The following is a 24,323-nucleotide window of genomic DNA, read 5'->3' on the forward strand; positions in this document are numbered from 1 at the left end:
AAATTTTTGGTCAGGAGTGAACAAGTTACAACAGCACGATAACTTGGAATGTGGCAGGCAGTAGAACATTTTTTGACCTGATTAATAGGAAAACAATTATCAGAATGTGGAATTAAACACAGAAAGGTGGATAAAAGGCTACCCCAGCCTCTCCTGCAGCCCATCTTCATAATTAATGGGTAGCGGGAGCATTCTGTAGCTTCCCAGTACCCCGCTATATTATTGAGGCTCTGCCGGCTCTCCATGTCTTTCTGGGTAACGGGAACATTGCTCTCCTCTACCCCAGCCCCTCCTGCAGCCCAGTTTCATAATTAATGGGTAGCGGAAGCATACTGTAGCTTCCTGCCACAGTACTGTAGCTCCACTGGCTCTCCCTGTCTTTCCGGGTGGCGGGATCACAGCTCTCCGCTGCCCTAGCCTGGTCTCTGAGCTGTTGCACAGTGTACATACGCTACAGCATGCCGCGGCAAGCGGCCTGCGAAGTAATCGCATTGCGGGCCAAGATGTAGGATGATACATCTGTACTTGTCCTCATTGGGCAGTTCGACTCCCCTTACAATGGGCTAAAACAGATATACCATTCCTAGGAATACTTTTGTCCCGCTGTCCGTCGTACCTATATGGGTTTAATGTGGGAAGGGCTACCCACATTCTTTCTAATGATACAAAGGGTTGGGACCACCTTTCCATTCTCTTATCTTGAATGAGTCAACTTGCTTAAAATGATGGCGGTTCCCAGGCTGCTCTACCCGTTGCAGTCACTCCTGGTGAATCTAACTAAATCGTATGTGCAACAAATGAATGCCCAGTTTTGTAGCTTTATCTGGAAGGGGGGCTGCAACTTGCTCTCGAATGGCCTGCAGAAACATAACCAACCCAAATCAAGTGATGGTATAAATTTTCCAGTCGTTTTGCTACAACCATGCATCTATGTTAAGACACTTGCATGACTGGCATATAGAAACTCCACATTTACAAATACCTCTTTGTAACAGGGCTTTTCAGGTGACATGGATTTTCCATCAACATAACCAGAAGATACCGGATCTTGTGAAAGCAAACCCACTCCTTTGAATAACCAGGAATATTCTCCACCACAAGCTGGTCTAAATGCCTTTCATTCCTTACACATACCCCTGATTGATAGCCCAAACGCCCTGTGCTGGGCTGCCCCGAGCATAAGATTTTTTCAGTAGCAGATTTAACCACCTTTCCCACTGACACTGCCTATAATGTCCGAAAAGCAGGACTACCCTACAAAAAGTGGGATAGTTTGAAATAATTAAATTAAGATTTTCTTAATACATTGAAGATCTGGCCTCTTAGCCATAACTCACAGTCTTTGTCTGTGAGATGGCTATAAAGGGAAGACTCAAACTTGGCACACAACATAGTACATTCTGGTAACTTTAATAGCAGAACCTTAATTTAATTAGAATATCAATTAATTGTACAAGCTTATGGTTCCACAATTAAACCCATATCACATCAATATTTATCATGACTGGCTAGGAGGCTTTCCAGCAGCAGGGTGCAATCATATCAAACAGTGATTTGAAAGTCTTTGCCATGCAGCATACTCTAACTTGTCCTTTCAAACATTAATGTTGAAACAACTTTTACCCTTCATTATAACACACAGCAGTCGGCTGCCATAACCTCCTTTCCCACTCTAGTGTCTCACTCTGCCATGGTCTCTGCAAGGCTGGGATTGACCCTTATGATGATGCAATGGATTAGCCAATCAGGTGGCAATACTGTCACCATTAAAAATTTTATAGTAACAGCCATTTTGCGCCATTAGGGCTGCCTGAAGGAGTAGATTTTCAGCTGGGGGAGTGTCCATATGCCACTGGGCATGGCTGTTATTTTAGATAATGCTAGGCCATTCTCCAAATCATTTCCATGACGGTGATCCCCCCACCTCCTGTGCCCAGACAACTGACAGTCACACAGTGACCCGGCTGAGTCCCAATGAAGGCACTAATTGCCGATTAAAAAATCCTGTTTCCTGTTTTGGGCTTCTGCACAGCACCTTCCTCAAAGTGGTGCCACACACAGCCGCGTACCCGACGTAATGGTTAGTTCGGCACTGCTTACAGGGCTGGATTGATAGTGCACCTCCTCAGATACTGCTATTTTTTTTATAAACTGTACTTTTTATTCAGAATGGATTGAGTGGAAATAAGGAGCAACAGGTGGAATACTTCTTTATGCTATGGGAATCTTATACTGATACCCTTCCACAAATAACCAGAGAACAAATTCATCACAGCCTCTGCCATACCACATTGTATCTTACCAGGATGGTTGTGTTGACCAGTATTTCACTTACCGGCGACTCCCTCCCAGGTTCTTTCAGCCACATTTACATTTTGCTACCTGATTTAATTGCTACCACTTTGTATTTTATTTTCCATATGTATGTTCACATCTGGACTGTATCCATGGTTATTCTGTGATGATAACATATGGTTTTGTTTGCCCTCTTGCTCAACACAGAACATATGGTCATATTTGATACCATTGTGACGTATATATCACAAATTTGTTATTTGCGTCTAGTTGTGTCTAGTGATGAGCGGATAATGTTTGGTTTGTATTGCCAAATGATAAACTGTTTTGCAATGCAAAACGTAAAAAAAAAAAAAAAACAGCCAATACAGAATTGTTTCAATAACCAGAGGGGAGCAGTAGACAACAATAAACTAAACACAACTGCCTTCATGGAGTTACAGCCCAAATAATATTTTGAACAATTATGATTTATGATACAGTACATAAATACATTCCTATAAATACAATTATCACAATAACAAAAGTGAAAATAATACATTTATTTGTGTGCAACATGCTTTAATGCAGAAATTGTATATACGTATAATGGCTATTATAAAACCCAGGTGGAAAAGTCAAGAAGTTGCCCATAGTAACCAATCAGCTTCTACCTATCATTTTATAGAATGCCCTTGATAAATGCTATCTAGAATCTAATTGGTTTTTCGTTCACTTGTCCCCTATTGCCCCTACCCTCCAATTGCCATGTCACATGTCCAAAATTAAAGCTATAAAAAAGCTAATTTGATAAAAGTTTGACAAAATGTATATTTGAATTCATCTTGTTAATGAAGGAAATAAAGTTTGTTTGTTTTTTAATCAGGCAGAAGAGGATTTTAATAAAGTACAGATGATCTTCGAAGATTTGAATAAGGAACTGCGGGATGAGTTGCCAGTTCTATACAGCAGGTAAATTAGGGCCTAAAACAACAGTCAAGGTGTCCGTCTATACTAGTATAATAGCAAGCAAGAAATCTGATTAAACATCTGGCATATTGTTGATACCTAGATGTGTTCTGCTGTGATCAGTTTTCATTTCACTAATCAATATCTAATCTACATGCATGCTCACATATAAAACTGTGGAGAACACTTGGGTTCATGCACCAATTGTGTAGCTAACAAAATAAATTAAGATCTATCTTATTTTTTAAAGACTGGGTTTTGTCATGAAAAAAATAAAATAAATAATAATAATAATAATAATAATAATAATCTAGCACTCAGTGCAAAACGCATTTGAAAAGTTTGGCAACCTTCTCACACAGAATTATACAGGAGCCAGCCATACAAGACATAAAATTGTTCCCAGTAACTAACACCACTAGTGCCATCTTGTGGTCAGGAGAACAATAATATTTAATGCCAGGTAATTATGTTTGTGCTGTGTTAATAAATACAATCATATATTCCATTAATTTGATTTCTATATACAAAATAATTGCCCAATAGATATAATAAATTCTCTTTTAATATAGTTATCATAGACATCTCTATAAGATGAAATGCATATATTTGCGCAATATACAAAGTGTCCATCATGTATTAACAGATCATGTGGGAAATAATATACTGCTAAATAATTAAAATATGTATCTAAGGGTGTGTACACAAGGTGAGATATTTTCTTTCGATTTTGACTATATAGTCAAAATCGCAAGAAAAGTTAGTGCAGATCGCAAGGTGAAAGTCACCTTGCGATCCCGATGCGCGGTTCCGCCAGGTCAGCATCGCAAGAAAAGATAGACTGTGCAGGCAAGTCAATCCTTGCAAGATCGGTGTACTATCTAGTTCATCTCACATGTCAATGACATCTCACATAAGCCAAAATCTCACATAAGCCAAAATCGTAAGCACACATAGTCCATATCTCAAGAAAAATTAGTCAAAATCTGTGCTATCTGAGCTCCAGGGAGTTCAAGGGAAATCGCAAGTGAAAATAGCATAGCAAGGATCTCACCGTGTGTACACACCCTTAGACCCTGGTCATAAATTTAGGTTCATTCTTCAATGAGAGACCAGATAATCTCCTATATAATAGCCCAGATCTGTGACTTTGTGCCTCATTTGCTAACGCTGGGCGGAGTCACAACACTGGGCGGAGTTAGTCAAATGAGTCACAGATCTGGGCAAATCTATAGGAGACTAGAAGCAGAAGCAGATGGTATGGGCATGGCACAGGCAGAGGTGCATACCTCCCAGCTTTCTTCAGGCAGACAGGGATGCATACCTCCCAGCTTTCTTCAGGCAGAAGGAGGGACACACGCGCGGCAAAAAGGGGTGTGGTCAACGAAAAGGGGGCGTGGCTTCGCAGAAGGACCCGTGGTCGCGAGCCACGCCACCGTTTTCGTCAGTGAGGGGGCATGCCCAGCGCTCTGTGAGCTGCTGGCATGCCCCCAGGGGTGGATTATGAGTCCGGGGGGCCCAGGGCACTTGAGACAGGGTGGCCCTATCTCATTGCTGTGCCTGCTGTGGGTTTGGGGCGTAGCCTAATCGCGTGCCGCGTTGCCACGCCCCCTAATGCAAATTCCGGGATTTTTTTTTTTTTATGGGATTTTGGTCCCTCAGCTAGGGGTAAATCCAGAGGGGGCGGTCGCTCCCCCCTACACACCCGCACGGGCAGAAGAAAGCACACCTCAGACCTGCCAACACGCAGCAGCGTGTGCTGACCGTAGCACAATGCTGCTGCTGTTGCTGGCAGGACGGGGGAGCTTCAGAGCTGGGACAGAGCTACTCCAGCTGGAGGGCCCCCTAAAACTGTGGGGCCCGCGGTACGTACCCCCTGGCCTTTCCCCCTTAATCCGGCTCCGCTGCCGGACTCCCCTTAATCCGTACCCCCTCTGTCTCCACTAAATAGACGCTGTGCGCATGTGCACAGCGTCTATTCACCGCTGCTCTGCTAAGCAGAACAGCGAGTTCAGGAGCTTCCCAACTGCCCCCCCCCCCCCCCATTGCGGGACACTGCGGCACGTGGGTGGGACAGCGGGACAGACCCCAAAAAAATGGGACTGTCCCGCGAAAATCGGGACACTTGGCAGGGCCGAAACTAGGATTTTTGTCACCCGTGGCAAAACAGTAATCCGGCTCCCCCCCCCCCTTACAGACACACACACACACACACACGCACAGACAACCAACCCACCACCACGTGTAAGACTGACAATGCCATCAGCCAGTACCAGCTAACGGGCTATTTCCACTCATGGGTGTCCACGACACCCATAGAGCGGGAATAGAACCTGTGGCGAGCGCAGCAAAGCCCACAAGGGGCTTTTTTACACTCACCCCCTGACGGCATTCTGGCGGCCGGGTACCTGGCGTTGGTATGCTGACCGTGCACCGGCCACGTAACCCCAACCCATATATACTCCATGAGAGCAAAGGGCTGGTAGCTGCTATATAGCTTCTTTTCTAGACATTTAGCTGGACTCAGGGGGTCATTCCGACCCGTTCGCACGCTGCGGTTCATTGCAGCGGTGCGAACGGGTCGGAACTGCGCGTGTGCGGCGGCCGCATTGTGCAGGCGCGTCGTTGCCCGGTGACGGCAGTCTCCGGGCAGTGACGCCGCGTACGAAGAAAGCGGTCGCAGAGGCGACCGCAAGAAGATTGACAGGAGGAAGGCGTTCCGGGGTGTCAACTCACCGTTTTCCGGACGTGGAGATCCGAACGCAGGTGTGTCCAGGCATTTGGAGGGTGGATGTCTGATGTCAATTCCGGGACTTTCATCGCTGGATCGATCGCACAAGGTAAGTAACTGCAGGGCTAGTCTTGTTTTACACAAAACTTTTTTAGCATAGCAGGGCTGTACAAGCGATCACAGCTCTGCTATGCTAAAATACACTACCCCATAGGCGGCGTCAAGTTGATCGCACGAGCAGCAAAAAGTTGCTACGTGCGATTAACTCAGAATGACCCCCTTTTTTAGACATTTGGGCTACAGATGAAGTTAAAAAGGAAATAATACCCCATACAGTTATACATATGTAAAATCACACACATACATACTGTCACACATCTAAACACATACACGCACGCATACATTCACTCACTCACATACATAGTCACACACCTGTATACATACATAGTCACACATACATACATACATACATACATACAGTGACACACAAGCACGTATACACATATGTAGTGACACACCTATTCACATACAGTCACACACATGCACAGCACATTCATACACACACATATAGTAGTTGCACACACATACAGTGCCCCTTCACTGTGTCACACTCACTATTTAAGCTGTGCTGCTGCTCTTCTCTCCCCTCCTCTATCCGATGGTTCTGGCTGGCCTGTCACTGTGAGTACAGTGCCGTGTAGCTCCGCCCCCTTTTCAGATCTCCGGCTGTCATTCATTTTTCCAGCTCAGCAGTGCAATAGTGCATTGCTGCGGGGATCAAAGGCAGCAGGGGGAGGCTGGGGTAACTTGTTCCCTGTGCCCCCTCTTAGGGCACAACAGGCAGCACACGACTGTCCACATAGAAGAAACTGAAACTAAACTACAGCTCCCGCAGCAAGGGCTTCTGGGAGCTGTAGTTTATTTTCAGTTTCATCACACGGCAGCTAGTAGAGCCTGGACTGGCTTGTGCTGCTCCGACGAAGGGACCTGTGCGCATCGGGACTCGGAGGGGGTGTAAGCGTTGCGGCACCCCCTCCAATCCGGCGCCCAGGTCACATGCCCCCCTAGCCCCCCCTTAGTTACGGCTCTGCACTTGGGAGGCATGGGGGTGTGTCAGAGGCGTAACTAGGGTTTTTGGAGCCCAGGGCAAGATCAATAATGGCGCCCCCCCCTCCCCCACCACCACCACAAAAAAAAAAAAAATACAAAAGGAAAGTATGTGCAGACGCCACCGGTGTCACTGTATATAAAGATGTCAGGGTGTGTATGTATAGATGTAGGTGCAGTGGTTGAATTTTTGAAGGCAGAATGAGAGTGTAGATAGCGTTCCGGAAAAGGGGCGTGGTCACTCAAAAGGGGCGTGTCCTTCAGTGTAGTAGGACCCCTTATACTATCTAGTACTGGTGCCCCTTTCACATTATAGCACACGGCCTGAGCCGAAATTCACATTACCCCACATGGTATGAGCCGAAATTCCCATTATAGCACACAGTATGAGCCGAAATTCACATTAACCCACATGGTATGAGCCGAAATTCACATTATAGCACATGGTATGAGCCAAAATTCACATTACAGCACACGGTATGAGACGAAATTCACATTACAGCACACGGTATGAGCCGAAATTCACATTATCCCACACGGTATGAGCCGAAATTCACATTACCCCACACGGTATGAGCCGAAATTCACATTACCCACATGGTATGAGCCGAAATTCACATTACCCCACACGGTATGAGCCGTAATTCACATTACCCCACACGGTATGAGCCGAAATTCACATTACCCCACACGGTATGAGCCGTAATTCACATTATAGCACATGGTATGGGCCAAAATTCACGTTACAGCACATGGTATGAGCCAAAATTCACATTATAGAGTGAGGGGATCCTACCCCCTTAATTAACTAATCCTGCGGGGCACTGTGGTGAGGGGAGCCTACCCCCTTAATAGACTAATTGCAGAGTTTAGCAGCGGAAGGGCTGCAGCGGTTTCTCACCCCAAGCTGCGGCACTTCTGCCACCTCCTACACTCCACATCTTCGGCGCCACCCGGGATGCAGAGCACCGCACCGCGGATGCACCCTTTTCAGTGTGGTCTGCTGCGCTCCGAAGGGGTTCTTCTCTCCTGCTGCAGGATCCCGATGTGCGCCGTCCTCCCCGCTGTTACTGCCACGGTAAGCATTAGTATCGTTTACCGCAGAGGCCATTTACTGAGGCATATGTGTTAAACCTCGGGAACTGAGATGCCCTTCTCACCATACAGCTGTGTGGCCGAGCCGGGCGGGGGGACAGCCAGCAGCATGCCGGATATCAGCAGCCGAGGATGCGGGCTGTACATAGTCATACTTGAGGCAGCTGGATATTCAACAGTGCTGAAAGCCTCCGGAGCCCGCACCCCTGGTGCTGCAGTACACCGGCAGAGGACACCCATCCCCCGAACCCTGCGTAGCCCAAAGCCGGAGATCGACAGCATGTTGAACGCGGAAGTAGAAGCCGCTTATTGCCGGTCAACATGCTGCTGATCTCCGGCTTTGGGCTCCGCACGTGCCTTACAGTCCGCACCCTCGGCTGCTGATATCCGGCATGCTGCCCCTGCTGCTGACTTTCCACCTGCCCGGTTCGCCCACCCAGCTGGATGGTGAGTGAGAAGGGCATCTCAGTGCCCGTGGTTTAATACATATCCCTCTTCGGTAAATGGGCATTAGTACATCCCGCCCACACACACAGACTGCCCGACCCACTTACTTACACACACACACACGCTGTAGACTACACACACACACACACACACACACAGACTGGCCACCCCCAAACCCCACACACACCCACTTAGACTACACACACATTCTCATACTTTTCCCTCCCCCACACACACTGGACTGCAAAAATTTACACACTCACACTGTCCCACACACACAAATTAACACACACTCACACTGTCCCACACACACACGCACACTGTCCCACTCACCAGTGGCGTGCGGTGAGGTTAGTGGCTGGTGAGGCACTACAGCCATAATGTCCGCCGAATCCTGTCGATGACCCCTACCGCCACCGAGCCAATTGTCGCCACTGCCTCTGAGCCGATGCCCGCTGCCACCACCAATGGCTTACAAACCCGCCCACCATCAACTGACCCAGCCCTCCGCCACTAATTTGCATCCTAATCCGATGCCGCCAATGCCCGCTGCCTGCCTGCTCATCATACTTGTGATATATTGTACATTTTTATAGAAAAAATTATAATTAGTGTTTGGGACTGGAAAGGGAGTGGGAGGAGGACATGAATGCAATTTTGTTGTCCAGGGCTTCCATTATCTTAATGGAGAAGGGTCTGAATGGGTTAAAAAATGTACAAAAAAAAATGCGTGAGGTCCCCCCTCCTAAGTATAACCAGCCTCGGGCTCTTTGAGCCAGTCCTGGTTGTTTAAACACTGGGAAAAAATTGGACAGGGGTTCCCCGTATTTAGACAACCAGCACCGGGCTCTTATTCCGGTCCTGGTTCCAAAAATACGGGGGACAAAAGATGTAGGGGTCCCCCGTATTTTTAAAACCAGCACCGGGCTCCACTAGCCAGGGACATAATGCCACAGCCGGGGGACACATTTATGTAGGTCCCGGCGGCTGTGGCATTACCCCCCCAACTAGTCACCACTGGCCGGGGTTCCCTGGAGGAGTGGGGTCCCCTTAAATCAAGGGGTCACCCCCCCTCCAGGCACCCAAGGGCCAGGGGTGAAGCCCGAGGCTGTCCCCCCATCCGTGGGTGGTGGATGGGAGGCTGATAGCCATGTAATTAAAAAAAAGAATATTGTTTTTTGTTGTGGAACTACAAGGCTCAGCAAGCCTCCCCCGCTTGCTGGTACTTGGAGAACCTCAAGTACCAGCATGCGGGGAAATAACGGGCCCGCTGGTACCTGTAGTTCTACAACAGAAAAAATACCCAAATAAAAACACAACTCACACACCGTGACAGTAAAAATTTATTAAAACACACTGACACACTCACACATACTTACCTATATCCCACGCCGGTCACGTCCACTTGTCCAGTAGAATCCAATAGGGGTACCTGTAAAAATGAGAGATAGATTACTTACCTACATCCCACGCCGGTCACGTCCACTTGTCCAGTAGAATCCAATAGGGGCACCTGTAAAAATGAGAGACAGATTACTTACCTACATCCCACGCCGGTCACGTCCACTTGTCCAGTAGAATCCAATAGGGGTACCTGTAAAAATGAGAGAGAGATTACTTACCTACATCCCACGCCGGTCACGTCCACTTGTCCAGTAGAATCCAATAGGGGTACCTGTAAAAATGAGAGACAGATTATTTACCTACATCCCACGCCGGCCACGTCCACTTGTCCAGTAGAATCCAATAGGGGTACCTGTAAAAATGAGAGACAGATTACTTACCTACATCCCACGCCGGTCACGTCCACTTGTCCAGTAGAATCCAGTAGAGGAATCTGTAAAAATGAGAGACAGATTACTTACCTACATCCCACGCCAGTCACGTCCACTTGTCCAGTAGAATCCAATAGGGGAATCTGTAAAAATGAAAATGATACTTACAAACTTCAATCCACAGGAGGAGGAGAGAGAGAGAGAGAGAGAAAGAGAGGGGGGGGGGGAGGAGAGAGAGAGACTAACCTGCTGCTGCTGCTGCTGGGGAGACCGGCACACACTGCAGGGCCACGACGGGAGGACGGAGCCGGCGGAGGAGGGGGAGAGCCGCACAACACCGCTCCTGTCAGCGGCAGCGGAGGGGGGGGGGCGCACACTGCAAACACCAATCACCGCCGGGACAATTAACACACACACACAATTAACACACACGCACACTGTCCCACACACACACACACACACACACACACACACACGCACACACACGCACACTGTCACACACACACACAATTAACACACACGCACACTGTCCCACACACACACACAATTAACACACACGCACACTGTCACACACACACAATTAACACACACGCACACTGTCCCCCACACACACACACAATTAACACACACGCACACTGTCCCACACACACACACAATTAACACACACGCACACTGTCCAACACACACACAATTAACACACACGCACACTGTCCCACACACACACAATTAACACACACGCACACTGTCCCACACACACACACAATTAACACACACGCACACTGTCCCACACACACACACACACACACAATTAACACACACGCACACTGTCCCACACACACACACACACGCACACACACGCACACTGTCACACACACACAATTAACACACACGCACACTGTCCCACACACACACAATTAACACACACGCACACTGTCACACACACACACACAATTAACACACACACACACTGTCCCACACACACACAATTAACACACACGCACACTGTCCCACACACACACACAATTAACACACACGCACACTGTCCAACACACACACAATTAACACACACGCACACTGTCCCACACACACACAATTAACACACACGCACACTGTCCCACACACACACATACAATTAACACACACGCACACTGTCCCACACACACACACACAATTAACACACACGCACACTGTCCCACACACACACAATTAACACACACGCACACTGTCCCACACACACACACAATTAACACACACGCACACTGTCCCACACACACACACACAATTAACACACACACTGTCCCACACACACACACAATTAACACACACGCACACTGTCCCACACACACACACAATTAACACACACGCACACTGTCACACACACACACACACACACACACAATTAACACACACGCACACTGTCCCACACACACACAATTAACACACACGCACACTGTCCCACACACACACACACAATTAACACGCACGCACACTGTCCCACACACACACAATTAACACACTCACTGTCCCACACACACACGCACAATTAACACACACGCACGCACACTGTCCCACACACACAATTAACACACTCACACTGTCCCACACACACACGCACAATTAACACACTCACACAATTAACACACATTCACACTGTCCCACACACCCACACAATTAACACACTCACACAATTAACACACACTCACACTGTCCCACACACACACAATTAACACACACACTGTCCCGCACCCCCCTCTCCCGACAGAAAAAAACTATAAACATATGTAAAGGCCGCTCACCTGTAAAGCCCGCTCACCGAGGTCGCGGTCGCGCGCACCTCCGAGGTCGCGGTCGCGCGCACCTCCGAGGTCGCGATCGCGCACTGTACAATGTGTAGGGAGGAGGGGGGGATGAGCGGAGGCTCCTGGCTGCCGCTGCCTGTCCAGTGTGACAGGAACAGCAGCCGGGAAGACAGGGAGAGCGCCACAGGTAGCGCCGGCGGAATCCCTGTCGCATGGGGTGAGCGGGCCGTGCCGGTGGCGCCAGGGCCGTCTTTTCGTATGGGCTCAATGGGCTCTTTCCCAAGGGCCCCAGGAGTATAAGGGCCCTAGGCTGATAGCTGAGGGTCCCCTCTTTCCAGGGGTACCAGATTTTTGAAAATCGGCCTTGGGGAACCGGAGATATTCAACGTGAAAGCAGTGGTCCCCATCCAAGCCTGTTAATTGCTCTTCCCAGCCAGATATCTCAGGTTCTGTCTGACTTAGAGTTTTTCTGAGGGTATAATCCAAAATCTGAGACTCTCCCCTTTTGCTGGACACTGTCAGCTTGTCTCTACTGTGCTCAGAACCAGAGATATCAGCCTTCCAGCAGCTGGTCCCTGCTCCAGCTCCACACGCCTGGTATACAGTTTTATATATTCATTGGAGGATTGCTCTGGCTCCTGACCTCTGATCCCCAAGTTCACAGAACCTTCTGAAAGGTGGGACTCTCAAGTTTTTTATCCCATTCAAAGCTAAGAAATATATTTTCAGAAACTTGAGATATCTGCAGTCAAGCAAGCTGCCCTCCCACCAGAAAATGATGAATATTAAGCCCACTCCATTAGCCACCCCTCCCCTGCGTATTAAACACCCCCTACCACCCCGGAAGTCATGTACCAGGGTGCCTTCATTCAGCCCAATGCCCCCTTCTACAGTAAAGTGTTCTCCCTCCCACCCCATCTGTGCAGTAAAGGAGCAATTAGCAGAAATTACTGCTCCAGGTCCTACATGCTGAGCGGAAGATAGAACACCCCCTACCGCCCGTGGGACAACAAAGCTGCCACTGATAGCACACCCCACCCCTACCGCTGGAGGATGGGTAGGGGGCCCAATGCATTGCTGTGCCCAGGTGCCTACACTGCCGTTAAGACGGCCCTGGGTGGCGCCCCCTCTGTTGGGGCTTCCACAGCGCCCAGGGCACGTGCCCTGCTCGCCCCGTGCTAGATACGCCTCTGGGGTGTGTGATGAGGTATGCCCATACCTACCTACTCTCCCGGATTCTGCGGGAGACACCCGGTTTTCGTGTAGTCCCCCGCAGCCCCCGGAAGAGTGGGCACCCCTCCCGCATTCTGCCCACTTCCTAGTGAAGTGGGCAGAATAGGGAAAATAACACCGTAAAATCACGGACCCGGCGGAGGGGGGGGGCGGAGCCTAATGACGCGATCAGATGCTAATCGCGTAATTTTAGCCCCGCCCCTATCAAAATTTCATCCAATTACTGTCTTTTCCCGGTGGGTGGGCGGGGCCTGCTGATGTAATCAGCTTGGCTCCTCCCTCATCACCGCCCACCTGCTTCTCCTCTCCGGTCATCTCCCGGAGAGGAGATTTAAAATAAGAATTTACTTACCGATAATTCTATTTCTCGTAGTCCGTAGTGGATGCTGGGAACTCCGTAAGGACCATGGGGAATAGCGGCTCCGCAGGAGACTGGGCACAAAAGTAAAGCTTTAGGACTACCTGGTGTGCACTGGCTCCTCCCCCTATGACCCTCCTCCAAGCCTCAGTTAGGATACTGTGCACGGACGAGCGTACACATTAAGGAAGGATTTTGAATCCCGGGTAAGACTCATACCAGCCACACCAATCACACCGTACAACCTGTGATCTGAACCCAGTTAACAGCATGATAACAGAGGAGCCTCTGAAAAGATGGCTCACAACAATAATAACCCGATTTTTGTAACAATAACTATGTACAAGTATTGCAGACAATCCGCACTTGGGATGGGCGCCCAGCATCCACTACGGACTACGAGAAATAGAATTATCGGTAAGTAAATTCTTATTTTCTCTGACGTCCTAGTGGATGCTGGGAACTCCGTAAGGACCATGGGGATTATACCAAAGCTCCCAAACGGGCGGGAGAGTGCGGATGACTCTGCAGCACCGAATGAGAGAACTCCAGGTCCTCCTCAGCCAGGGTATCAAATTTGTAGAATTTAGCAAACGTGTTTGCCCCTGACCAAGTAGCTGCTCGGCAAAGTTGTAAAGCCGAGACCCCTCGGGCAGCCGCCCAAGATGAGCCCACCTTCCTTGTGGAATGGGCTTTTACAGATTTTGGCTGTGGCAGGCCTGCCACAGAATGTGCAAGCTGAATTGTACTACAAATCCAACGAGCAATAGTCTGCTTAGAAGCAGGAGCACCCAGCTTGTTGGGTGCATACAGGATAAACAGCGAGTCAGATTTTCTGACTCCAGCCGTCCTGGAAGCATATATTTTCAGGGCCCTGACTACGTCCAGCAACTTGGAGTCCTCCAAGTCCCTAGTAGCCGCAGGTACCACAATAGGCTGGTTCAAGTGAAACGCTGAAACCACCTTAGGGAGAAATTGAGGACGAGTCCTCAATTCTGCCCTGTCCGTATGAAAAATTAGGTAAGGGCTTTTATAGGATAAAGCCGCTAATTCTGAGACACGCCTGGCTGAAGCCAGGGCCAACAGCATTACCACTTTCCATGTGAGATATTTTAAGTCCACAGTGGTGAGTGGTTCAAACCAATGTGATTTTAGGAACCCCAAAACTACATTGAGATCCCAAGGTGCCACTGGAGGCACAAAAGGAGGCTGTATATGCAGTACCCCCTTGACAAACGTCTGAACTTCAGGAACTGAAGCCAGTTCTTTCTGGAAGAAAATCGACAGGGCCGAAATTTGAACCTTAATGGACCCTAATTTTAGGCCCATAGACAGTCCTGTTTGCAGGAAATGCAGGAAACGACCCAGTTGAAATTCCTCTGTAGGGGCCTTCCTGGCCTCGCACCACGCAACATATTTACGCCAAATACGGTGATAATGCTGTACGGTTACATCCTTCCTGGCTTTGATCAGGGTAGGGATGACTTCATCCGGAATGCCTTTTTCCTTCAGGATCCGGCGTTCAACCGCCATGCCGTCAAACGCAGCCGCGGTAAGTCTTGGAACAGACAGGGTCCCTGCTGGAGCAGGTCCTTTCTTAGAGGTAGAGGCCACGGGTCCTCTGTGAGCATCTCTTGAAGTTCCGGGTACCAAGTCCTTCTTGGCCAATCCGGAGCCACGAGTATAGTCCTTACTCCTCTCCTTCTTATGATTCTCAGTACCTTGGGTATGAGAGGCAGAGGAGGGAACACATACACTGACTGGTACACCCACGGCGTTACCAGAGCGTCCACAGCTATTGCCTGAGGTTCCCTTGACCTGGCGCAATACCTGTCTAGTTTCTTGTTGAGGCGGGACGCCATCATGTCCACCTTTGGTTTTTCCCAACGGTTCACAATCATGTGGAAGACTTCTGGGTGAAGTCCCCACTCTCCGGGGTGGAGGTCGTGTCTGCTGAGGAAGTCTGCTTCCCAGTTGTCCACTCCCGGAATGAACACTGCTGACAGTGCTATCACATGATTTTCCGCCCAGCGAAGAATCCTTTCAACTTCTGCCATTGCCCTCCTGCTTCTTGTGCCGCCCTGTCTGTTTACGTGGGCGACTGCCGTGATGTTGTCTGACTGGATCAGCACCGGCTGACCTTGAAGCAGAGGTCTTGCTAGGCTTAGAGCATTGTAGATGGCCCTTAGCTCCAGGATATTTATGTGAAGTGATGTCTCCAGGCTTGACCACAAGCCCTGGAAATTTCTTCCCTGTGTGACTGCTCCCCAGCCTCTCAGGCTGGCATCCGTGGTCACCAGGACCCAGTCCTGAATGCCGAATCTGCGGCCCTCTAGAAGATGAGCACTCTGCAACCACCACAGGAGAGACACCCTTGTCCTTGGTGACAAGATTATCCGCTGATGCATCTGAAGATGCGACCCGGACCATTTGTCTAGCAGATCCCACTGGAAGGTTCTTGCGTGGAATCTGCCGAATGGGATTGCTTCGTAAGAAGCCACCATCTTTCCCAGGACTCTTGTGCATTGATGCACTGAGACTTGGCCTGGTTTTAGGAGATTTCTGACTAGTTCGGATAACTCCCTGGCTTTCTCCTCCGGGAGAAACACCTTTTTCTGGACTGTGTCCAGGATCATCCCTAGGAATAGAAGTTGTGTCGTCGGGATCAGCTGCGATTTTGGAATATTGAGAATCCAACCGTGCTGGCGCAGCACTATCTGAGATAGTGCTACTCCGACTTCCAACTGTTCCCTGGATCTTGCCCTTATCAGGAGATCGTCCAAGTAAGGGATAACTAAAACTCCCTTCCTTCGAAGGAGTATCGTCATTTCGGCCATTACCTTGGTAAAGACCCGGGGTGCCGTGGACAATCCAAACGGCAGCGTCTGAAACTGATAGTGACAGTTCTGTACCACAAACCTGAGGTACCCTTGGTGAGAAGGGTAAATTGGGACATGTAGGTAAGCATCTTTGATGTCCAGAGACACCATATAGTCCCCTTCTTCCAGGTTTGCAATCACTGCTCTGAGTGACTCCATCTTGAATTTGAACCTTTGTATGCAAGTGTTCAAGGATTTTAGGTTTAAAATTGGTCTCACCGAGCCGTCCAGCTTCGGTACCACAAATAGTGTGGAATAGTACCCCTTTCCCTGTTGTAGGAGGGGTACCTTGATTATCACCTGCTGGGAATATAGCTTGTGAATGGCTTCCAATACTGCCTCCCTGTCTGAGGGAGACGTCGGTAAAGCAGACTTTAGAAAACGGCGAGGGGGAGACGTCTCGAATTCCAATTTGTACCCCTGAGATACCACCTGAAGGATCCAGGGGTCCACTTGCGAGTGGGCCCACTGCGCACTGAACTTCTTGAGACGGGCCCCCACCGTGCCTGAGTCCGCTTGTAAAGCCCCAGCGTCATGCTGAGGACTTTGCGGAGGCGGGAGAGGGCTTTTGTTCCTGGGAACTGGCTGTTTGTTGCAGCCTTTTTCCTCTCCCTCTGCCACGGGGCATAAATGAGGCGCCTTTTGCCCGCTTGCCCTTATGGGGCCGAAAGGACTGCGCCTGATAATACGGCGTCTTCTTAGGTTGAGAAGCTACCTGGGGTAAAAATGTGGATTTTCCAGCAGTTGCCGTGGCTACCAGGTCTGATAGACCTACCCCAAATAACTCCTCCCCCTTATAAGGCAATACTTCCATGTGCCTTTTAGAATCCGCATCACCTGACCACTGCCGCGTCCATAAACCTCTTCTTGCAGAAATGGACAGCGCGCTAACTCTTGATGCCAGTCGGCAAATATCCCTCTGTGCATCACGCATATATAGAAATGCATCCTTCAAATGCTCTATAGTCAGTAATATACTGTCCCTATCTAGGGTATCAATATTTTCAGTCAGGGAATCCGACCACGCCAGGCCCGCACTGCACATCCAGGCTGAGGCGATTGCTGGTCGCAGTATAACACCCGTGTGAGTGTATATACATTTTAGGATACTCTCCAGCTTTCTATCGGCAGGTTCCTTTAGGGCGGCCGTATCAGGAGAGGGTAGTGCTACCTGTTTAGACAAGCGTGTGAGCGCTTTATCCACCCTAGGGGGTGTTTCCCAACGTGCCCTATCCTCTTGCGGGAAAGGGTACGATCTACGATGCCAATAACCTTTTAGGAATTATCAGTTTTTTATCGGGGGAAACCCACGCCTCATCACACACTTCATTTAATTCCTCGGATACAGGAAAAACTACAGGCAGTTTTTTCTCACCAAACATAATACCCTTTTTAGTGGTACTTGTATTATCAGAGATATGCAATACATTTTTCATTGCTTCAATCATGTAACGTGTGGCCCTAGTGGAAGTCACGTTTGTCTCCTCATCATCGACACTGGAGTCAGTATCCGTGTCTGTGTCTACCATTTGAGGTAACGGGCGTTTTAAAGCCCCTGATGGCGTTTGAGACCCCTGGACAGGCACAAGCTGAGTAGCCGGCTGTCTCATGTCGTCAACTGTCTGTCGTAAAGAGCTGACACTGTCACGCAATTCCTTCCATAAGCTCATCCACTCAGGTGTCGACTCCCTAGGGGGTGACAACTCTATAATAGGCAATTGCTCCGCCTCCATCTCATTTTCCTCCTCAAACATGTCGACACACCGCACACACACAGGGAATGCTCTGATAGAGGACAGGACCCCACTAGCCCTTTGGGGAGACAGAGGGAGAGTATGCCAGCACACACCAGAGCACTATATATAGACAGGAATACCACTATAAAATGTGCTTTTCCCTTTATAGCTGCTGTTAGTATTAAAACTGCGCCAAATTAGTGCCCCCCTCTCTTTTTTACCCTTTTCTGTAGTGCAGGACTGCAGGGGAGAGTCAGGGAGACGTCCTTCCAGCGGAGCTGTGATGGAAAATGGCGCCCGTGTGCTGAGGAGATAGGCTCCGCCCCCTTCTCGGCGGCCTTTTCTCCCGCTTTTTGGTGAGTTCTGGCAGGGGTTAAAATACATCCATATAGCCCTGGGGGTTATATGTGGTGTATTTATGCCAGCCAAGGTGTTTACATTGCTGCTCAGGGCGCCCCCCCCTAGCGCCCTGCACCCTCAGTGACCGAAGTGTGAAGTGTGCCTGAGTAACAATGGCGCACAGCTGCAGTGCTGTGCGCTACCTTGTTGAAGACTGATGTCTTCTGCCGCCGATTTTTCCGGACCTCTTCTTGCTTCTGGCTCTGTAAGGGGGCCGGCGGCGCGGCTCTGGGACCGAGCTCCGAGGCTGGGCCTGTGTTCGGTCCCTCTGGAGCTAATGGTGTCCAGTAGCCTAAGAAGCCCAAGCTACCACCACTTAGGTAGGTTCGCTTCTTCTCCCCTTAGTCCCTCGATGCAGTGAGCCTGTTGCCAGCAGGTCTCACTGAAAATAAAAAACCTAAAACTAAACTTTCACTAAGAAGCTCAGGAGAGCCCCTAGTGTGCACCCTTCTCGGCCGGGCACAAAAATCTAACTGAGGCTTGGAGGAGGGTCATAGGGGGAGGAGCCAGTGCACACCAGGTAGTCCTAAAGCTTTACTTTTGTGCCCAGTCTCCTGCGGAGCCGCTATTCCCCATGGTCCTTACGGAGTTCCCAGCATCCACTAGGACGTCAGAGAAAATATCGGTAAGTATGGGTATTCCATACAGACAGACGGGCACCGGCTCACTGTGTGCTTGATCCCCCACATCAGCATACTCAGCAGGGTCTCTCTGGCGCGGAGGAGCGTCACTTTCTGGCATACTCACGCTTCTTAGCTGCAGTTTTGTGGGGCACCTGCCGCTGTGCAAGTTCCGTATTGCCTCTGTTATCTCCAGCCCCGGCAACCCCACCGCTAGCTGCAGCGCTGTCGCCCGCAGTGAGGTGCTCCCAGCTCCTTCACACATTTTAGCCGTTGGGCAGCGCTGCAGAAGTCCGCGCTGCTTGCAGGCTCCGACCCCCTCCTCCCTCCAGCCGCAGCGTCTCCTGGGGGCTAACCAGTCACTCCCAGTCTCCCCTTACCACAGTGCCCGGCAGCCGCGAGGTCCGCGCTGAGTGCATGCTATGACCCCCTCCTCCCTCCAGCCGCAGCGTCTCCTGGGGGCTAACAAGTCACTCCCAGTCTCCCCTTACCACAGTGCCCAGCAGCTGCAGTTTATATAATAATTCTCTAAGGTCAGGCCAGTCTCCAACAAGCATGGGCAGTGGGAGCCCATTGGCTCGCACTGCCAGGATGACAGGACAGACCTAGGAGAGGAGGAGGACCTGCAGGGGCCAGGAGTTGGGTCAGTATAAGGGCGGGATGGAGGAGCATGGGGAGAGCAGGAGCACTCTGACAGGGGCCGAGAGAGTAGGACGGAGAGTCAGAGAGAGGGGCGGAGCAGTCAGATTGGGAGGCTGGATGGGTGGAGTCAGGCTGAGGTGTCCTGGCATATGCCAGGTACCTTTACTAGTCCATAAATATTCCATATGGGATTGCAGAACAGCACATAATACATTTTGCATATTTGCAACATTACTGTAATTTAGTGCACAATGATGGTGCATACAACCATGTTGGCATTACGGGTTGACCCACACTGTTAAAGGATAATTGGTGAGGACTGTAAGCATAGTTTATATTGTATGTTGACATCTGGTCCAGTAGCAGTAATAATTTAAGCGGATGATTTAATTGCATATGTGCACACTGGAAAGCAAAGAAATAAAAAGTAAGAATCCTGCATCTAATTTGTCCCTTTATTTCCCAAGTTGTTTAATAAAAAATGAGACTTAAGCAATTAAGTGTCAGTACATGGAAATTGTTTTAATCAGCGAAGTTGGCCTAAAGAACACAGAGCGACAGGGCTTTCACGATAGTACAGCTTTGTACAAAAGCACTTGGGAAATGCATACTAAGAGATCCTTGGATAAATCTTTAATTTATTTTAGTGGGAATAATGGCAATAGTTTCATAGAATAGTCTTCCCTGAATTCTGTGTAGTTGATCGGTTATCCCGCCTGTCTGTTCCTGACACTGGTAGCTTTTGTCCAGTACCTACTTAACTGTGAACTAGGGGGGTCATTCCGAGTTGTTCGCTCGTTGCCGATTTTCGCTATGCTGCGATTTGTTGCTAATTGCGCATGCGCAAGGAACGCAGGGCGCATGCGCTTAGTTATTTAACTAAAAACTTAGCAGATTTGCTGTTGATCCTGCGGCGCTTTTCAGTCGCACTGCTGATCGGTGAATGATTGACAGGAAAGGAGCATTTCTGGGTGGTAACTGTGCGTTTTCCAAGAGTGTGCTAAAAAACGCAGGCGTGTCAGGGAAAAACGCGGGAGTGTCTGGAGAAACGGGAGAGTGGCTGGCCGAACGCAGGGCGTGTTTGTGACGTCAAACCAGGAACAGAACGGACTGAGCTGATCGCAATCTGTGAGTAGGTCTGGAGCTACTCAGAAACTGCAAAGAATTATTTAGTAGCAGTTCTGCTAATCTTTCGTTCGCTATTCTGCTAAACTAAGATACACTCCCAGAGGGCGGCGCCTAGCGTGTGCAATGCTGCTAAAAGCAGCTAGCGAGCGAAAAACTCGGAATGAGGGCCTCTGTGCAGCCATACCAGCTGAGTTGTTTTGCAGTTCTCTGTCTACCATATGTGTGGCCGGAACAAGTTACAGTTATTGACCCCGTGATACTACTCATATGGTATCTCAACAGTATCATGCCTTATCACCACATATTGTAGCAATAAGAAATAATTTTTCAGGGCTATTGAATCGGTATTGTGGCTTCAACAAGACGAGGTTGGCAATAAAATAATAACCACACATGCACAGATTCAAACTGCAAAGAAAAAAACAACGGTGTGGAATAGCATGAAGGCATGCCAGGGAGGGAGGAATGTCCCTCTTGGCAATATATACATCACAGGGCTACAACAGCTCATCCTCACAAACTTGCTAAGTTCTTCTTAGGAAGGTCTGTGGAGTGGGAGGTGGATGTGGATGGGATGGAGCAAGGTGCTTCAGATAATATTATCATGGCCACATCCCATGATATTTTGATGCGATTCACAGTGACTTGCCATCATGGCCCACCCTTTTGATCTAATGTGGTGGCTAGCAGGTTGCAGGAGAGTTGCCTACATTTCCAGGAGCAGAGAGACTCCTCCTGAAAGCACAGAGAGAGTAGGAAAGTATGTGACAGCTTAGCCTTTTGGATATATGCCAGCAGGCCGGGCGCTACCCGCTCAGCGAAGGGATGCAGTGCAGGGAGGCGCTGGGACGGAGTGGCGCTCCCCCTGCTCTGCATTCCTTCCCTGCTGCGCCGTCCTGTCCATACTGCTGCTGCTGCGCCTGTATGACAGGCACTGGCAGCGGCGCTTGTAGCATTAAAATCCTCCTCCCTCCGCTCCCCTCCCCTCCCCTGTGTGACAGGACAGCGCTGTGTATGGGACAAAAGGGGGCGGAGCTACACAGGACGGAAGGGGCGGAGCTAAACGGGACCAAAGGGGGCGGAGCTACACGGACCAGGCTGCTATAGTGTACAGACTCAGAGGGAGACTGGCTTAGGTAAGTGAAGGGTGAGAGGGAAGTGTGTGTGTATTGTGTCTGTGTGTGTGTGTGTGTGTGTGTGTGGTATGTCTGTGTGCGTTTATGTGTGCTTTAAGGACGCTACTACTACAGGGGGGCATTACGTGTAACGTCGTTTCTAATGGGGGGGCCATTACGTGTAACGTCGCTACTAATGGGGGGGCCATTACGTGTAACAACGCTACTAATGGGGGGTCATTACGTGTAACAATGCTACTACTAGGGGGGTCATTACGTGTAACAACGCTACTAATGGGGGGGCCATTACGTGTAACAACGCTACTAATGGGGGTCATTACGTGTAACAACGCTACTACTAGGGGGGTCATTACGTATGAGGACGATACTACTACTTGGGGGGGGCATTATGTATAGGATGCTACTATTACTTGGGGGGCATTACATATAACAATACTACTACTACTTGGGGCAGGGCCGTAACTACTTGGCACACAGCGCAGTTGCCCTGAGGGCGCACGGCCAGCGGCATGTAATGAGTCAAATTGACTCATTACATGCCGCCTCTGAAGTCTGAGCCGTGCGCCACAGCCGCGCTGGAGGAGAGAGAAGCGCCGGAGGCAGCTGAGAAGGAGGAGGAGGGAGGGGGACTGGAGCCGCAGCAGCGCTATTTCATTGGTAGTAAGCGCCGCTGCAGCATCCCCCTCTCCTTCCGTATAGGCTGCCCGGCGCTGCTGTGGATGCTGGGATGCGGTTCCTCCATCCCAGCATCCACAGCAGCGCCAGGCAGCCTATACGGAAGGAGAGGGGGATGCTGCAGCGGCGCTTACTACCAATGACATAGCGCTGCTGCGGCTCCAGTCCCCCTCCCTCCTCCTCCTTGTCCGATGCCTGCACAGAGGGAGATGCCAGGACGAGGAGCCTGTCAGCGGGGAGAAGGTAAGTATATCCCTCTCTCTCTCTCTCTCTCTCTCTGGGGGACACCGTCTGCCATAATGTGTAAAAAGGGGTCCTGGCTGCCGCAATGTGTAAAAAGGGGGCCTGGCTGCCGCAATGTGTAAAAAGGGGGCCTGGCTGCTGCAATGTGTAAAAAGGGGGACTGGCTGCCGCAATGTGTAAAAAGGGGGACTGGCTGCTGCAATGTGTAAAAAGGGGGCCTGGCTGCCGCAATGTGTAAAAAGGGGTCCTGGCTGCCGCAATGTGTAAAAAGGGGGACTGGCTGCCGCAATGTGTAAAAAGGGGGCCTGGCTGCCTCAATGTGTAAAAAGGGGGACTGGCTGCCGCAATGTGTAAAAAGGGGGCCTGGCTGCCGCAATGTGTAAAAAGGGGGACTGGCTGCCGCAATGTGTAAAAAGGGGTCCTGGCTGCCGCAATGTGTAAAAAGGGGGCCTGGCTGCTGCAATGTGTAAAAACGGGGACTGGCTGCCGCAATGTGTAAAAAGGGGGACTGGCTGCTGTAATGTGTAAAAAGGGGGACGCTGTCTGCTGTAATGTATAAAAGGGGCTCTACCTGGTGTAGTGGCGCTACTGTGCAGCGTAATTTGAATAATGTAGACTACTGTGCACCGTAGTATGAATTGCTATTTTCTCTGACGTCCTAGTGGATGCTGGGGACTCCGTAAGGACCATGGGGAATAGACGGCTCCGCAGGAGACTGGGCACATCTAAGAAAGATTTAGGACTATCTGGTGTGCACTGGCTCCTCCCCCTATGACCCTCCTCCAAGCCTCAGTTAGATTTCTGTGCCCGGCTGAGCTGGATGCACACTAGGGGCTCTCCTGAGCTCCTAGAAGAAAGTATAGTTTAGGTTTTTTATTTTCAGTGAGTCCTGCTGGCAACAGGCTCACTGCAACGAGGGACTAAGGGGAGAAGAAGCGAACCTACCTAAGTGGTGGTAGCTTGGGCTTCTTAGGCTACTGGACACCATTAGCTCCAGAGGGATCGAACACAGGACCCGACCTCGTCGTCCGTTCCCGGAGCCGCGCCGCCGTCCCCCTTACAGAGCCAGAAACAAGA

The 24,323-nt window shown here is 49.8% G+C and overlaps 1 protein-coding gene across 1 annotated transcript in view; it reads left to right on the plus strand.

The window, feature by feature from the left end:
- BIN2 (bridging integrator 2) overlaps nt 1-24,323 on the plus strand; it is a 183,260-nt gene that overhangs the window by 123,479 nt on the left and 35,458 nt on the right. The window contains exon 7 of the mRNA XM_063952273.1: nt 3,161-3,246. Within this exon, the coding sequence (XP_063808343.1) occupies nt 3,161-3,246 (86 nt within the window). The remainder of the gene's footprint in view (nt 1-3,160; nt 3,247-24,323) is intronic.

The sequence above is a fragment of the Pseudophryne corroboree genome, chromosome 2 (genome assembly GCF_028390025.1).
Source record: "Pseudophryne corroboree isolate aPseCor3 chromosome 2, aPseCor3.hap2, whole genome shotgun sequence".
NCBI classification, from domain to species: Eukaryota; Metazoa; Chordata; class Amphibia; order Anura; family Myobatrachidae; genus Pseudophryne; species Pseudophryne corroboree.